The sequence below is a fragment of the Prenolepis imparis genome, unplaced genomic scaffold, assembly GCF_030444845.1.
Source record: "Prenolepis imparis isolate NDT839.2.m4 unplaced genomic scaffold, iyPreImpa1.0 SCAF_10, whole genome shotgun sequence".
Taxonomy (NCBI): Eukaryota; Metazoa; Arthropoda; class Insecta; order Hymenoptera; family Formicidae; genus Prenolepis; species Prenolepis imparis.
In genome coordinates, this window is record NW_028141168.1 from 6658136 (window position 1) to 6676093 (window position 17958).

At 27.8% G+C, this 17958-nt stretch overlaps 4 protein-coding genes across 9 annotated transcripts in view; 1 reads left to right on the forward strand and 3 right to left on the reverse strand.

The window, feature by feature from the left end:
- Positions 1-17958, forward strand: part of LOC145941913 (uncharacterized) — a 246211-nt gene that overhangs the window by 138215 nt on the left and 90038 nt on the right. For 2 of the 5 annotated variants that reach the window (XM_083048334.1, XM_083048327.1), the window contains exons 4-8: positions 5434-5521; positions 7327-7422; positions 7619-7653; positions 8371-8720; positions 9018-9055. The gene's annotated coding sequence lies outside the window, so the exon portion shown is untranslated. Of the gene's footprint in view, positions 1-3248; positions 3396-5433; positions 5522-7326; positions 7423-7618; positions 7654-8370; positions 8721-9017; positions 9056-17958 lie in introns of those variants that run through there. The other 3 variants (XM_083048330.1, XM_083048329.1, XM_083048328.1) reach the window with 3 other exon arrangements.
- Prosalpha7 (proteasome alpha7 subunit) lies at positions 1671-3062 on the reverse strand. Its single transcript, XM_083048386.1, has 4 exons — positions 2922-3062; positions 2749-2831; positions 2153-2544; positions 1671-2064 (listed from the first exon to the last, which is right to left on the reverse strand). The coding sequence occupies exons 1-4, from the start codon at positions 2940-2942 to the stop codon at positions 1796-1798; spliced, it is 765 nt and encodes a 254-aa protein (XP_082904512.1). The 5' UTR covers positions 2943-3062; the 3' UTR covers positions 1671-1795.
- On the reverse strand, positions 5385-10419 carry LOC145941918 (uncharacterized). The gene is made up of 4 exons (XM_083048345.1): positions 10246-10419; positions 6647-6758; positions 6297-6450; positions 5385-5529 (listed from the first exon to the last, which is right to left on the reverse strand). The coding sequence occupies exons 1-4, from the start codon at positions 10417-10419 to the stop codon at positions 5385-5387; spliced, it is 585 nt and encodes a 194-aa protein (XP_082904471.1).
- On the reverse strand, positions 12642-16631 carry Or115 (odorant receptor 115). 2 transcript variants are annotated; one of them, XM_083047499.1, is made up of 6 exons: positions 16613-16631; positions 15180-15546; positions 14550-14649; positions 14336-14458; positions 13022-13177; positions 12642-12726 (listed from the first exon to the last, which is right to left on the reverse strand). In XM_083047499.1, the coding sequence occupies exons 2-6, from the start codon at positions 15506-15508 to the stop codon at positions 12670-12672; spliced, it is 765 nt and encodes a 254-aa protein (XP_082903625.1). In that variant the 5' UTR covers positions 15509-15546; positions 16613-16631; the 3' UTR covers positions 12642-12669. The 2 variants fall into 2 exon arrangements, with proteins under 2 accessions (XP_082903625.1, XP_082903623.1); XM_083047497.1 differs by lacking the exon at positions 16613-16631 and having other exon boundaries at positions 15180-15623.

Genomic DNA, 17958 nt, shown 5'->3' on the forward strand with positions numbered 1-17958 from the left:
ATACTACCCTTATATAAAGCTCGCCCAAGCCGCGGTTTCTTCGACCGTCCAGCAACCAATCAACCCCTGCGTGAAGGAAGAGCATGCGCGTACATCAAACAGATCGCCAATGTTTCTTTATCGAAGCGCATTGTTCGTCCGGGATTGCGTTCCAATACACAATGCACACATATACACACATATCTTTGTCATAAATTATAAGCGCAACATTTTGATACATAGATAAATAAATGAATAATTAAAAAAAAATATATATATAGAAGGAAAGAGAGAGAATATAAGTCATTAGATTATCACTTTTAATAAATCCTAAAATATGTGTTTTATAAAAAAATGTTTTATTGTTAGATAAAGATTATTTGAGATTTCGAAGAGGATTTTCTGTAATCAGCACGGTGTTTTTTTTTTCTTGAGGTGAAGAGATATATTCTGAAATTTTAAATCTATCTTTTTTTTAATGAAATATGATATATTCATCTTTTCTCTCATATTTTTTGACTTGGTTCTTTTTATCATTTTACATATAAAACAGAATCATAAATAAAAAAATCAATTTTATGAGATATTTAATATTTTATTTTGACATTTTGAGATATGTAATACTTTGTAAAATATTCACTCTTCTATTAAAATATGCTAAAAAAATTGTTCCATTAAAAATTACTAAATTTTTCATAAATAGAATCGAATTATGATACTACGCAAATGCAACATTGTCCTGCAAAATGTAATTGAAATATATTTATCTTTTTAAATGCAATTATGCATCTTTATATTTTAATTTGATTTATTGAATATATGAAAATATAAAAATAAATTTACATTAGGAAGAGTGAATATTTTACAAGATATTACACATTTTATATCACAATATTGTCGAAAGAAATCATGAAATATCTCGTAAACTCTGTATTAATTTTTTTACAATTTTATTTTAATGAAAATTATATATGATCTTATTAAAAAAAAATTTTGAAATATCAAAAGCGCCTCTACTGATCAAACTTGATTATAGAATGTCTTTCTAAAAATCAAGTAGTCTTTTTATTTGAAATATTTCTCTAAAAAAACACACTTTAAGATTTATTAAGAGCAATAGAAAAGATTTAATAACACACTTTTTTATGTATATACACACACATTTCTGTTTTCATTAACGTCGATTTGCTCGAACGAGAATTTTGTAATTTAATTTCCTCTTTGTCTTTGTGTAATTTTTTTTTTGGAGGGAGAAACAATGGTTCAATTTAAACTACATTTAAAGTAAACTAATATCGATAAAATCTATAATTTTCGATATATGAAATTTTATAATTAAATGATTATAATTTTTATAAATTAGAATTTCGTGATATATTTCTATATCTGTTTTTTAATCACACATTGTTATAACTCGAAAATCCATTATACATTTCTCTCCCTTTCTGAAGATAAAATTCTATTTAGTTCTTAAAAATTTACTCAAGTTAGGAGATACGATATCATTTTCTAAGATAATTATCTAAGATAATCTAAGAAAATTTTCTGTACAAAAAAACGTAATCTTTTTTTATGGTCTGCTTATCATATCTCCGACTTGATTTTGCAATTTATCGAAGGAAGATATTTTTTAGCGATATCTTTTTGGTACATTTTAATATAAATGTATTAATTTTCTTAAACAAAAAAAAGAACTCTTTATTTACTTTATTCATTGTTAAAATTTTGAATTGTGCATATATATTCGTATATTAATATTTAATTTTACTGTGTACAATACAGAAATAATTTTAGTGGCAGTATTCCTAAAATCATTTTACATATCTTCGGTATCGCTGTCCGAATCTTCCGCCATTGCCTGTCGTGCCTTCGTTTCGGCCTCAGTTTTTATATCGTTTGGTATACGCTCGTGCCTTCCATTGGTATGGGCGCCAACCCAACTCATTTCCAATTCAAACTGTTTATCTTTCAACTCATCGTGGACAAGGTAGATAATACGAGCAGCTTCCTTGACTAAATCCCTGGATGACATCTCTGGTAACTTTAACTTTTCAATTTCTGTTTTTGCAGACTGTTTTGCTTTACCTACGAGATGATATATACACAGTATAGATTTAAGCAAAGTATTAATTTCTTCCTATATCAATTTTGTCATTATTAATATTTCACTTACCTACTGCACAGCCATAATATCCATATGATACTCCCGATGGATCTATCATATACAATGCTGGACCATCGGTTTCATAAGCGCTGAGTAGAACGGAGCAACCATAGGGACGTACAGCAGAATACAAAGTGTATGCGTGCATATACATGGCGACCCTTTCATTTAAATACTTCAGCGGAATACCGACTCCATACTGTGCCTTATAACTCGCAGCCTCTGATCTTGCAGTCTCTGCGATTTGTCTCGCATCTGATATTATACCAGAGACCGCCATACCAACATGTTGATCTATATTGAATATCCGTTTATTAGCGCCTGACTCAAAGAGTTTTGACGTCACTATCTTTTCTACAGCGAACACTACACTGTCCTTCCCTCGTAAGCCAATAACCGTCCTGCAACAACAAAAATGCAATCATGTATATACATAAATAAGATAAAAACATATGTATTCTCTACTTTTTTGTGAAAATATTTAATCAAATACTCTATATCAAAATAGATTTACATTATTACAATATTAATTGTCATATGCAGGTACTATTTAAACAAATTTTATGTAAGAGTCCATTAAAGGATAAAATAAATGCAACACTCACCCTCCATTTTCTACGGCTTTCTGAGCATATTCTACTTGAAATACGCGTCCGTCTGGCGAAAATTGCGAAGCGGACAGGTCATACTGAAGAAATATTGAGGTTAAGTTTTAGTGTCCAGTCACATTAACATTATATTTTACAACCGTATTTCACGTAATATGCAGCATACTCACCCCTGTACCTATCGAACTCATTTTTCACACAAGATATACAGAGAGCGATGTTATTAGCTGTGATACGAAAAATTGTTTACACGTCCACGACGTGAATAGGCGAAAAATCAAACTTGCAATAGTCAGAGCGTCAGCGCGACTGTCAGGATAGGTTAGGTAGAAGCTAAAGTCACTAGATATATATCTAGTGACTTTAGATAAAAGCGTGAGTGCAGCCTGGTAGAAAGATCGAGTTAAATATGAACGAGACGCAGTAATTAGAAGAGCTCTCCATCTTCGTCTAATTAATACGATTTCTCATCATTGAGACCTACGAGTGGGGTAAAAAATTGTTTGGATTACTTTACGGTAAATTTCTAAAGTTATGTAGTATCAATTATTGGTGGAATTGTTTTCTTCGCGATTAGTGAAATATATCAAGGTCATTTGAAACACTGCGAAGTTTTTGAATAACGGCAATTTTTTTGATGAGATGTAAGTATATATTAATTAGTGCATGAAGTGAAAAAAGTAAGGTTATTATGCAAGATATTCATCATTTAGTGCGAATTTTATTATTTAAAGGGTCTAAAAGTACATGTTGATTCAATAAGGGATACGTTTTTCTACAGCTTTGTTAATGCAAAATATTTTTTTTTTTTTTAAATTCTTAATATATGACACAGTAATTTTTTCTATCCAGTTTTTAGCCATATTTTTTCTGCAATATTTTGCAGTTCTTTAAATTTTAAAAAATATTTAAATTTTAAATATATAATTAATTAAAAATACATGGTTCAATTTATTTATAATTTTATATCATAAAAGTAATGAAATCTTATGTTATAATATAATCATGCGAATTATACATGTATGCATATATGCATACATATATAATTTGAAATTACAAATTATATATTCAAGTATTATATATTCAAATATGTATAATTTGCAATTTCAAATTAATTCGTTTTACAGCAATAGTGTGAAATATTAAATTTGAGAAATACCAAAACTTTTGCTTGTTTTAAAAAATTAAATTGTGTGGAATAAAATGTTTCATAAAAGTTTTTTATTATAGACTAGGAATAAAATAAACTTGAGATAGTCTATTGTATGAATATTTCATGAGTGTATAAAATGAGAATATATATGTATGAGAAAATATAACAGCATTTAAATGTAATTAAAACTTTCTACTCTGCAATCAAATTTAATATAAACATTTTGAAACATATAACAACATATATAATGTAGAAATGGGAACATTTTAAAATATATTCGAACTTTTTGAATACTTTAAAACATAATTTACTTAACGATATATTTAATTATATTTTTTCTCACAGGAATACGTGTGGAAAATTATATGTATTCCAATCACACGAAAATTTTTATATGCCACACCAATCTGCATTAGATTGATAGATAAATGAAATAAATTAAGAATTATCTAAATACAATTATCTGAATTATATATACATTATATATATATATATATATATATATATATAATTATATATATGTATATGTGTATAATATATATTAAGAATAATTATCTGAATTATATATTTAATTATGTTAATTTTTCTAAAATACTCATAAAAGAGATTCGAATTTTAAATGATATTATTTGTTAATTAATCTCTTACATACATATATGATTGAGTTATAAAGTTTTTTACAATTATCTGAAAATATAAAAATATATGATATTACTGTATTATAATTGCATGAAATCTACGTATGATACTAAATTCATAGAAATTTATGAATGTATATTGAATATCTCCCATCTTTCATTATGTGAAATTTCCATCAAAATGGAATTAGTTTCTGAAACTAGTATCGGAATAATATTGTATATATAGACTGCATCTGATGCATATGTTATGTGGCGCATTTAAATTCAAATAAACGTCACACCAAACAGGATAAACAACAGAAGTGATATATAGCACTTATATATATATATATATATGTTTGAAATATAATGCGGAATTTACAAATTAAATAGTTTCATCATATTTATAATATATCGCATTGCTTGACATAATTTTGCGTTAATTAACGAAACATTTGAATAATTTAAATATAACTATTTTATTGAATATAACTAATATTGAATATAATTAATATAACTAATATTAGCAACTTTCCAAAAGCGAATAAATAAGATGCTATATATACATCTGTCGGAGAAAAGCTGTTATACAAAGAAAAAATATTACTAAGAAAAATACAAGAAATAATAAATATATTTTTATTAATTCTTCGAAATTTATCTGATTCGGAATAATTATATAACTTTTATCACAAGAAAACAGAATAATAATAACATAGGCATTAATGTTTAGAAGAAAATTATTGTAATAATGAAATATGTTCTATAATAGTATGAATAAATATATAAAAATTGTTATATATATAGTTTAAGAAAACGGAAAAAATACTTTAGAGACTTTTACGACATTAATTTTTGCGTTATCTTTTTTCGCTTTGCAAAAAATTATTTATGTTCTCTTTTTTACAGGTATATTCTGGTGGACATCGTTCGATATTGCCGTACTCAATCGCCTTTCGGAATTCAGCGATCGTCTTCTCATAATTAGATTCTGCAGGTAAGCTTCTGTAAAAATACAAATTTTACATAATAATATTCGATATTGCAATTTGATAGCAATACTCAGAGTGCTTTTAAGTTATTCATTAATTCAAGTAGTTCGAATTTTGGACTTTAAATTGTCCGAATCATTCGAGTTTGAAAATATCATTTGATTGAAAAAATTCCAATAAATCGATCTATTTAATTTGTATGTGTATTTTTATATACATTTTATATACATTATATACATAGTAATATGTAAATAAATCTAATTAAGTTGATTTTATTATTGTGTAAAATTATAAATAAATTGAAGCTGTTTACTTTCTACAATAAATACTAATTTTAATCTAAAATTTTTCTTAACATTCGAATTATCCGAAATTTCGAGAGTTATGAACAAGTGAAAAGATATTAATTAATTTAAATAAATTTTTTGGATTTATATTTATGAATAACAATTCTTCCGCACTGTCATGTGCATCAAAAATGCACTTTTCAAAATTTTCGGTCCATTTTATTAATCATAAATACATTAAGATCACAAATTATTAGTATGTGAGAAAAGCCGATATATGAATATTATAATAGTGCAGAGATAATATTCAGATACAAAATAATTTAAGTACCGCACAATTTTCAATCTGAATTTTCCATTGTTTATTAAAATTTCATTGGTTATTTAGTAAAGTTTTGTGCTTTTATAAAATGTAAAGCGTGGTACTGAATATCTAACTTATTAAAATATGCTTTTTTTTAATAAATGTTTTTTGAATAATTTATATACTTACTGCGGCATCAATTTCATTGTTTGCAAGAGCATTTCCGCCGCGCCGAGATACTCTCTCGCTATGTGTGGTTCTTCGCAAGCTGCTCTGTATAAACAGGTATCACCGATTAGATATCCCAGAGCTAGCGAGAGTTCACCCTCTGACACAATATTTTCTGAAATTAGCAGAAAAGTGATTACTTTAATTATATATAATTTTTAATTATAATATATACATGCGTATTCGCCAAACTTTTATTTCGTTGAACTTTTAAAAAGCGCGATGAAACATTAATTATTCTCTCATACAGTCGATTTTTGTCAATGCAATTAAAGGACGTATGAATGAACGTTAACGAACTCTGAAATTACCTTCCTCCAATTCACGTCCTTTGTAGCCGTGCTGTCCTATATAGCCGGCGCCAAATACAACCGCTTTGAGCACCAAAAGAAGTAGCAGATTTGAAAGATTTAAATTGAGCACCTGCAAGATTATTTAATATCATTCTAGTTCAATTAAAAAAAATTTTATAGCATTCTGATAAAATAACTTTAATTGAAGTAGATAATGTTCAAGTAAAATCTATATGTAGAAAAATACACTCTTACACATAAAATTATATATAATTATATATCAATTTTATACATATATCTATATATGTGTATTATATATAGTAATTATATATAATATAAAATATATGTAATAAATATATATAAATACAATAAAAATATAAATGTATAAAAGTATTAAAAAGAATATTAAATATACAATACATAATATTATATATAATACATATATGTATTATATATCATTTATTATTTATTATATTATCTATTATATTATTATTTATATTATTTATTATTTATTTATGAGTGCCCCCCCCCCATTAAATCAAAATTTATTAATTTTATTAAATCAAAATTTAAATAAAATCTATATATCTAATAAAATAAAATCTAATACAATAATAATTGTTTGAAAAACTAATTATTTTGCTACAATTTTTTTTCTATTATACTACTACAATTTTTATTCTATTTATATGTTACAGATCAACGTATCAGATCAACAATTAACGACACCGATAAGATGAGAGAGGAGGAGGCGGTCTTGGATAGACATCGGGCGCCGGCAAAGGAGCCCTAAAGTGAGTATTTATTATTTATTTATTAGTTATATTAAATCAAAATTTTTTTGTTAGTTATATTAAATTAAAATTTATAAAATTATTTAATTAATTTTTTATTATTGTACGCATGGAAAATAAAATCTAATGCAATAATAATTGTTTGAAAAATGAATTATTTCGAGCATTACTACAATTTTTATTCTATATGTTACAGAGAGATCCATTCCAGTCAACTGTGCTCATCGATTGGTGAGTGATGAATTGTTATTTTTATGAGGTAACGGTTTTGTAGAGATTGTGTGTGTAGAGTGTGAAAATATATAATAGATCTAGATTGTGTAGATTGTAGATTGTAGATTCTAGATTGTAAATTGTAGATTGTAGATGTAGTTCCGTTACCTCAAGAAGAGAATAATTAAGCACATATCTGATACGGCATAATAACCGAGAGAGTATCTCGGTGCAGCGGAAATGTTCTTGCAAACTGCAAGATGCACTGATGAAATTGATGCCGTAGTATATAAATTATTCAAAAAACATTTATAAAAAAAGTATATTTTAATAAGTTAGATATTCAGTATTATAAAGTCGATACGCTTTTATTTTATGTAAAAGCGCAAAAATTATTAAATTACCAATAGAATTTTAATAAACAATGGAAAATTCAGATCGAAAATTGTGCGGTACTTAAATTATTATATTTGAATATTATCTCTATACTATTATAAATTATAATATTCATATATCGGCTTTTGTATTTATAATTAATAAAATGGATCGAAAATTTTGAAAAGTGCATTTTTGATGCACATGACAGTGCGGAAGAATTGTTATTCATGAATATAAATCGAAAAACTTTTTTTAAATTGATATCTTAAATTAATATCTTTTTACTCATAACTCTCGAAATTTCGAATTATTCGAATGCTATAAGAAAAATTTTAGATTAAAATTAGTATCCATTAGAAAGTAAACACCGACACAAAATTATGCGTATTGAACAAATTGATTGAACAGACACAAGCCTAAGACATTCGAAATGCAAAATGTCACGCGTTAAGAACGGGAATGTCGTGTAAAGTATCGCGCGCTTAAGTCCGGGAATACCGTCCAAAATATCACGCGCTTAAGTCCGGGAATACCGTTCAAAGTATCACGCGTTTTGGTGCGGGAGTGTCGTCCAAAGTATCGGGCGTTTTAGTGCGGGAGTGTCGTTTGAAGTGTCGCGCGTAAATCGAAGGACTTGGACAATCCTGATCAACCTGAGAGGAGGAGCAGGCTTGGAGGCATCGGGCAACCGGCAGAGCAATCTTGGGGTAAATATTTATTATTTATATAATATTTTTGTTATAAATCGTGTATACGTTAATTTTATTTTTATATTTGAATGGCTTAAACAAAAGGAAATTAGAAAAAAATATAAATATAAAATTTCTATAAAAATTTATATTTAAAAAAAAGTAAAATCTTTAAAGTTATTTAATTATATATTTGTTGATTATTGTATGCGTTTTTTTTTTAAATATAAAATTCAATGGTACAATGATAATTTTTAGAAATATGAATTATTTTGAGCGCTGCGCTATAATTCGAATTCTATTTTTATGTTACAGATCAACGTAGTTTCGCATCCACTGTTGCGCATCGATTGGTGAGTGAATTATTTTATTATTAGGTTTTTGTAGAAATTATATATAGATTTAGATTGTGGATTTAGATTGTAGATAAATTGTAGATTGTAGATTGATGATTGTAGACCTCAAAATGAATGGACAACAGATTAGAATAATTTCTGTTTAAAAAAGAACAGAATACATATATTTTATAATATATCAGAAAGAGAATACATATATTTAAATTAATTTATTTTATAAAGCACACTCTAATGACATATTAATTATTAAGATATATTATTGCTTTGGGGGGGAAATATATATACATACATGATGTCCATAAAGTCTGTTCCCATCCTCTATATTTTAGAAACTGCTCAAAATTATGAAAAATCGCGAAGTATGTGCTTGATTATTTCGAAGGGTTACTTTTTAAAGGGGTGTCCCAGGAAGACTTATCTAAAAAATTTCAAATAGAAACTTCTAGATTATATTATATTGTTTAAGAGGGCATAAAAAGAAAATTTTTGGCGTAAATCGAAGGTTGATATGTTGACTCGTTTAGGAGTTATTTAGGATCAAAGTTCGAAAAAGGTCAATTTCAAAAAATTGTTACCATTTGGAAAATCCTAAAAAAAAAAGTTTGAAGTGTGAAAGTTTTGTTTTTTTAAAGTCTTTTCCATAAAAATTTTAGATTTGATATCTTGAATTTTTTTTCAATTCGAAAAAGAAATTCAAGCAACTTGTTAAATTCATGTCTTGCTTGCATTTCTTTTTTTAACTAAAAAAATCTCAAGATTAAATCTGAATTTTTTATGGAAAGAACTTAAAAAAGACGAACACTTTCACGCTTCGAAAGTTTTTTTTATGATTTTCCAAATGGTAGTAAATATTTTTTTAAATTGGTTTTTTTTAAACTTTGACTCTAAATAACTCCTGAACTCCTGAACTCCTTAACGTATCAACCTCCACGCTAAAAAAAATTTTTTTTTACGCCTTTTTAAATAATATGGTACAATATGAGAGGTTCCATCTGAAATTTTTGAGTCGGGGTCCCCTCGAAATAATCAAACACGTATTTCGCGGTTTTTCATAATTTTGAATTATTTCCAAAATATAGAGGACAGCTTTTATAGATACTCTGTACATAGATTATTATTTATCAATGATAAAAAATTACCATAATGTTTGGAGTCGTTGCATAATGACACTTAATTATTTTGATTACCTGACTGCTGGTCGTTGATCTTTGAATGAATTCTTTCGCGATCTCAGCCAACATTGATCCGGCAGACTTTTGATCATTGGTTCCTTTGTAAGATTCTCGATTATCGGCGGCGCGAGCATAAACACCGCAAATTATCAGTGTGGCAATCACAAATACTTGGACATTAATCATCATCTTCCTCGATGACACACGTGCGCGTTTTCGACAAGACAATCTTCCACAAAAAAACCTTATAAATCTCGGTAATCGCTTAGATTAAAAATACCATTTTCGCGATTCTCAGAGAAATATCAAGCAGAATTTTGCTTCGCTTTTTCGCGAAATTAAATATTTTTAATATCTTGTACAAGCGCGCAAGCTTGGAAATGTGTATACTTAACTTCCTAAGTCGAGATACCAACAAACGTTGCTTTAACGCTAGACGATAAAGAGAAAAGTAACTTTGCAGCGATATATCAGCTTACTTTTATATTGGACGCGTTTTCGGCAAAGCGTGAAGCCGCTCCCTTTTATCCATGTTCATCTGAGCTCGAAGCTAGTGACTGTCATTCTTTGATTTTCTCCATTGTGACAATAGACCACGCAATTGTTAATGACCACCCATTAGTCGCTCTCCAACGCTCTATGCGCGCATTTTCTTCTTGCGGCTTGACGGAAATAAGCGGTGAAAGCACTTGCAAACTTTTACCCGAATAAAACGCCGGTGTTGGAATTAAACGATCACATAGATCGAAGTATTTCATCTATTCGATGTATTTTTTTCAACACGTACTCGTGGCATTGGCATTTAGGCGAAAAATTCGGGCGGGATTTACGGTGCAAAAATATTTTTACAAAATAACAACTTTAATGCAATTTAAATAAAATAAAAATTGAAATAAGCCGATGTGTAAAAAAAAATTGTAAGCGAAACTACAAACAAATCGGATTTTTTATTCTCTCTTTGTCGCGAATTATCGATTGGATTAGAGTTTTCGCAAGTTCATGAAAAGTCTATTTTAGTACGTTCTCAAAATATGCACGAGCGATCGTGCAAGCTAGAATCGCTATCTTTCGGTTATAGGCGGAATAGTTGATGAACCTATGTAACGTGAATTGTCGTAATCGTACGGTCTATAGACTCCCTCATCAAATATGTATCGATAAAGTGCACTTGCGTGAGCAATTCTCCTCGCGGAGGATCAAGTCGCTCAAATATGCGTCGAGCGAAAAAACAAGCTAACGAAAAAAAAAAGAAAAAAAAAAGAAACCGAGAAAAGCGTATTCCTCGAGCTTCTACTGCATACTTAATGTGAGATCCGACTCCTGTAAAACTTCTCATTAATAGTTGCCGCGACCTCTGCTATCTTCTCGTTTTCGTCACGTTTCGTTCCCTCATCTATCTTTTTCCTCCGTAATCGCCTGCTACATTTCTTATTCATCGCGATCGTCTGCTCGCGTGCAAAGTCGCAGAATGCACATTATGTCTCAAGAAGAGAATTTTTTTTTACGCACATAATATATATTTCATTAAAGAATAATATGATTTAGATCAAAAACCGAAGAATTTTTATGATTCGTATTTAAAGAACATAAAAATTAATTCGCGAGAATGCAAAACACAAATACACGACAAAGATGTCTTATTAATATCTTTTATATGCAATATAAAATTAATCATACCAAGTACATAAATCATTTTAATTCTCTAATCTGAAATTTTTTTTACAAACGAATTGAAAGTTAAAGAAACAAAATAGGGAGAGTAGAGAGAAGATATTCCAGTTTATATACTGCATTTATGTCGCGTATATGATTGATAACAATTATTTAACTATTTTGATGTAATTTGAATATTCGATAGCTCTCATCTGTTTATTTGTATGATAAATTAATGAATTTTTTTTTACATTATTTTATTATTTTATAAGTAGCTTATCATATTCTTTTGTCATATATTTTGTATCTGTTTCTGCCTTTACTACTGGCGCTCTCTGAGCTACAATTGTTCAAAGCTACCATTTATCGTTTTATCAGTATCAGCTGTTGGTTAATAATATAAATAAATTATTCTCAATAAAAAAATTTAAACAAAAAATACGTGATGATGATATAATAATGATAAAAATATTTATATTTTTACAATTTACGTATAAATAAGAGTTTATTCGTACTTTTAATAATTTTTATCAATAGTTCCCTTTTTTGGAAACTCTTAAATCTTTATCTTGTAGTATAAAAACATTTCTGCATTGCATTATATTAATTTACATATTGATTTTTTTTATAATCAATATATAATTTATATCTTCTACTACTTTATTAGAGTATATACATTTTACAAATGTCTCGAAAATATATATCGCTTCTATTACAATCGATATAATCTTATTAAACAATTGATATAGATTCTCTTCCGCATTATTAAATCATTTAGTTTTCACTCTAAAAAGTATTCATTGCGCAGAGGAACGACATATAAGTTACTGATCTCTTCAGAACCTAAAATTGATATACGAAATCGATTTTGATCTTAATGACAACTAAATTTTTTTGAGTTAACACACTTTACATTTCTAGTTAGTATGACTATTATAATTCTTATGTTCGACAAAAAGCTTATACGTATTTTTCGTTATGTTGAAATAAAACAGGATTCAAACTTTTTATAAAAAATAAAACAAATAAAACAATAAAAAAAATACGTATTTATATATCTATGTATATAAATTTGTTAAAATAATGCAAAGTGCAAAAAAAAATGATAATTATTGATAGCAATGTTATATTTTTATACCTCGCTGAAGAGTTCCTGGTTGAAGGAACAGAACCGGCCGGCGGTGATGTGTAATGGCGAGTGAGCACGACACATGATGATCATTAGCGATTTTGTTTCGCACGCTGACAAGTTGTACCAACTGCAGTCATACACCGCGTATGCTATTTTCGTGCTCTGGAATGTCAAATTCAGAGATTTCTAAAGGAGAAACATGAGTTATAGTAGCGCGACGAAATGAAGAAGCGGTCGCACTAAATATGTATAAACGCGAATTAGAAAATCTTATATTTTATATTTTTTAAATCATATATAAATCATAGAAAATTATATATAAATTTACAAAAAGTCCACATTAATTTTTTGTGGCAAAATAATTTTTTTTTGTTTTCAATATAGTTTCTTTCTCTCTTTTTCGTCAATCGATCGATGTATTCTATCGATATTAGCATTTTGTGTATCTTTTTCTATACTTTATTATATATTTTATATCAAAAAATCATGTTGATCATTTACGATTTTTTATTTTATCAATTCATATTGTGCACATACATAAATTATAAATTATTAAAATAATAAATAAATGTTTCTTCTTATATGAGATTCCAGAATAATATTACAAAAATAATGTTTGTTTCTATATAATAGATTATATCTATTATTAGATTTAAAAAGAAGTTGAACACATAACTTACACATTTAAAATTTCCATTTTTGATTGAAATTTTAAATATATATTTGTTTGTTTTTATTTATTGCTTATTGTTTGCATGTTTATCTATTTTCTAGATGAGCGACCTTTAGAAGTCAGCTAATTAATATATTAAATGAGTAGCAAAACATGTTGCGAGAAATAAAATGCGTATATCATTTCGCTTGTTAACATTCAAGGCGTCATGCAGATTGCCTTAATACGAAAGCGTGTATAGTTAATGACTGTAATATGGTCATTGTCAGAACGAAGCAATTTCGTTTTCTAGAATAGTATTTAGAATAAAGTTCTAAAAAAAGTTCTTCTAAATAAAGCTCTTAAAAAAAAACAAGAATGAAGTTCTACTAAAGAATTTTAATGTTACAATGCTTATTGAACCAAAAATATATTTGAGATTGTCGATTGAGATAACATTATTTACAAATATTTAGAAGTACGAAATAAATTTTATCTTTGTCTGAGAATTTAATTTTTCTTTTCGAGGATTTGATCTGAGATATAGACATAATTTTAAAAATATACATAAAAATTACCAATATATTAGGACTTACTTTAACACATCAATAAGATATTATTAATTACGTTAACACATTATTGGAAATTATCAATAATCATCGTATTACCTCGACAAGTAATCTTTCGCCGATGTAACAGTATAGGTACAACTGCAGCAATATGTAAACCACGTATACAATTAGATAGATCATTTGAAAAATGAAGAGTTCGTTCATTTCGCCAATTATCGACTACAAAATAACGAAGGATTGTGACGACAATCCAATTAGTTTTCTTATTTATTTTCAATAGGATTATCTGTCCTTTCTTTGTGCGACTCACCATGAACGCCTGTAAACATTGGAAACAAAGTTGCAACGAGCATCCCAGCATTTGTATCAGAAGCATCATGTTGAAACAGTTCTCGATTGTTTCTGCAAATCTTATGGAAAATATCATTATGTGAAGATAAAAGTATTTTTTATAGTGAAATTCTAGCTTTAAATCACATTTGTTTCTCCAAACAAATCGTATCGTCAATTTCGATAGGTACCTTTAATCATGCAAGGAGAAGTTTATAGAACTTTATTTTATATAATATTTTGCAAAAAAATCCAATATATCTTGAAATAACTAAACAATTGGCCACGAGTAGATCCAAGTGAAATATCACAAATGGAATATCGTACCGGAAAATATCGAGATTTTTTTTTTTAGTTCTTTTTTGACGCGTTCGAAGTTACAGTTTTCTTGAATGTAAAATTTTTGACCTATATGTATATGTATATTTTGTAAGTATTTTGCTGTGCGCTATGATTTGTGTTTCTTATGAATAAGTCAGAAAAAGGTGATTATCCGAGGTAGATTTGTTAGGAAAATTGTCAAAAAATCGAGGAGAATATCGAGTGAAAATATCAAGTAATTTTTCATGGTTTTTTTTTGCATCGTGCTTTTACTCAATTGATTTCTCACCTGTTGAGATACTCGTGCTTTCTTACGATCTTCCCCAATTTTGCCTGGAATTCCGCCCGCGTGCGGGCGCGTAGATTCATCAATTCGCAACGTAAATTCGCGAGTTGACCACACGTGTGAAGTACCAGAGTGGCGATGAAAGTGTCAATTGATGTATAAGTAATCGCCGCGTACCCAGCGCCGATGAACTGTCCTAGTAAGGTCAATTCGTAGCAAGGACTACTGCTCACGTTGTAAGGAAAGTACGCGGGAAAGATTAACTGACGACCGGCATGTCGGATGTTGATGTATCGAAACACTACGTAGGTAGTCACCACCATTTCAACCATCAGGGTGCTCCTTATCGATATATTTCGAGTGGTCCTTGCTACATTTGACATTATTTTGCGATTTTGTTCACCCACGGTCACGCTCCAGTCCCTCTTCATGCATGACATTAGTATTTTCAGGGCTTTTTTTTAGGACACAGAAAAAATTTAAAATATTAATCCAATAAAAAATCAACTCTATTTCAATATACTTTCTCTATTACAATGACTATTAGTTTCCAAATATGTGTGATAATATATTTTTTAATGTAAAACAAAATTGAAAATATCTACAATGCACCTTTAAATTGAAAACACTCTGATTAGTTTGCATCTTATCGGAATTTATTATTCAAATATTCTATTTATGATCTCTATAAAAATCTATAGCTATTAAAAATTGCTATACGCGTCATGTAGATAAGAAATGGGACTTTTAGTGATACTTTTTTGTGGTATGAAAATTTCATATATTTACATCCACTGTTTGAACAAAATATGATGGTCTTTAACAGCGAGATTGTAATCGTTATATTTGTGGAGAAGTTTTCTACCACCAAATCAAAGTCGCCCCAGATGAACAATAAATTGGCCGACTGTGGCGCGCATACGAAGCAGAACATTGTTAGAATTGGAATTATCGCCTTGTAGCTAGAAGCTCGACTCAGGTTTTTATTCTCCGGCCAAATTCCCACAAACATCATAGTATAACGATTCCACCCGTGCGCGTATTTGAAGTCTGCCTTTTTAGACAAAGATAAGATATCAATAAGATATCATGCGAAATTCTTTCTGGAATTTTGTAGCACTTTGTGGCATTCTAATAATGTTAACATTAAGAAGAAAGAAAGCCATGTTAATAAATTGGAAGTGAAATATTTATTCCAATTTGATAAAACAAAATTAACGAATAGAAACAAGAAATATGTATTTTAAAAATTAATCTTTGTTGAAAAAACTCGATGATATACATGCAATAATCGAATAAATTCTTAATAATCTTAATAGAATGCTCATTGCCATTTCGATTAGTTTTATGAAAGATTCTTGCATATTAAGTAGTTTATTATTTTTTTAAATTTACGAAGTATTTTTAGAGGGAGAGATTTAAAGAACGAAACCGACCTCGATCGACATTTCTTGAGGTTTTCGCGACAACGACGTTAAAGTAACTGAAAGAATCTATCTCCAGGCGCATGCGAATCTTGACGACGCATGCTCTTTGAGAATGTTATATAAGCAAAATAATCCTATGTATGTAGCCGACAACATATATGATATTTTTTCTTATAAAAAAAATCAAAAGACTAGTGTATAATTATTAACATGATGAACATTTTTCAGTGTAATACAAAATTCTTTTCATTTTAAATACTTTTTGTGAATAATAATAATAGTTAATAAATAATGAAAATGAAAGACTCGAATATTTTTTAAAATATTTTTTTTAAAATTATTTTTAACAAAACAAGCAAATTTCAAAAAATCTGCAATATTTTACGTTTAAAAGCATTTATATCACTGTTTACTATTACTATTGTTTTGGAAATATTAAACATTTCTGAACTATATATAGCAATTTATCAATATTTTTTATTATCGAACAAATAAAAAATGATAATAATTATTAAACTCTTAAATAAAATATTATATTATATTAAAATAATATTATATTTAATATTATATTAAGATTAATAATATTATAATAATATTATAACAATATTATATTAATATATATTAAAATAATATAAATTATTTCTTCGGAAGCATTGTTACAATACAAAGGTTCCCTCTCTTGAAGAACTTCTTAAGCGAATAGCGATGATACATGGAACTCTCATGGTCATTGTACATTCTACAACTATTGGTTGATTTTAAAAATATGTGACATATTTTTGATGTCATTATTATTGCTATATTAATTACTTTAAAAATATAAAAACTCCATATATTTTGTACCTATATATATTTCGCACGGTTTGCAACAAATATTTTTTCTAAGAAAGAAAAATATAATACTTGTTTATATTAAAAATAGATATATTAAAGTCTATATAGTTTTTCCCGGCAGTTATGTTGAATTATAATGCCCGAAATTGTATGACTTTTTTCCTACATTGTATATCAAATTAATTTGTTTTTATGCAATTAATCCTATTTGGATAGGATAAATTGCTAAAATATGTATATTGAAGACTTGTCTGTTGTTAATTTGAACGATCTATTTGTTTATATAATAACAAGAAAGTTTTCTTGAATTTACTATTAAAAATATGTAGAGGATAGTAACAGAGGACAGTAAAAATCGTATCGATTATCTGATCGAACCATATGATTTGATAAATGATTAGCATTTATCTTGGAGAAGTGGCCAGATATAGAAAGCTTAGTTTTCGTGTTATTTCAGATTTTTTTCAGCCAAATAAAAATGGTCTTAAACGCGATATTAATAAATTATGTATTAATTGAGT

What these genes read in the sequence shown, in the direction of transcription:
- Prosalpha7 (XM_083048386.1), bottom strand. Translation starts at nt 2,942, where the DNA reads ATGAGTTCGATAGGTACAGGG. An exon ending in TGAGTTCGATAGGTACAGGG is followed by an intron (nt 2,832 to 2,921) that starts GTGAGTATGCTG and finishes ATATTTCTTCAG; the next exon opens with TATGACCTGTCCGCTTCGCA. An exon ending in ATATTATGGCTGTGCAGTAG is followed by an intron (nt 2,065 to 2,152) that starts GTAAGTGAAATA and finishes ATCATCTCGTAG; the next exon opens with GTAAAGCAAAACAGTCTGCA.
- LOC145941918 (XM_083048345.1), bottom strand. Translation starts at nt 10,419, where the DNA reads ATGATGATTAATGTCCAAGTATTTGTGATTGCCACACTGATAATTTGC. An exon ending in AGGACGTGAATTGGAGGAAG is followed by an intron (nt 6,451 to 6,646) that starts GTAATTTCAGAG and finishes TGCTAATTTCAG; the next exon opens with AAAATATTGTGTCAGAGGGT. An exon ending in ACAATGAAATTGATGCCGCA is followed by an intron (nt 5,530 to 6,296) that starts GTAAGTATATAA and finishes GTATTTTTACAG; the next exon opens with AAGCTTACCTGCAGAATCTA.
- Or115 (XM_083047497.1), bottom strand. Translation starts at nt 15,616, where the DNA reads ATGTCATGCATGAAGAGGGACTGGAGCGTGACCGTGGGTGAACAAAAT. An exon ending in AATGTTTACAGGCGTTCATG is followed by an intron (nt 14,459 to 14,549) that starts GTGAGTCGCACA and finishes GTTATTTTGTAG; the next exon opens with TCGATAATTGGCGAAATGAA. An exon ending in GCGAAAGATTACTTGTCGAG is followed by an intron (nt 13,178 to 14,335) that starts GTAATACGATGA and finishes TTGACATTCCAG; the next exon opens with AGCACGAAAATAGCATACGC.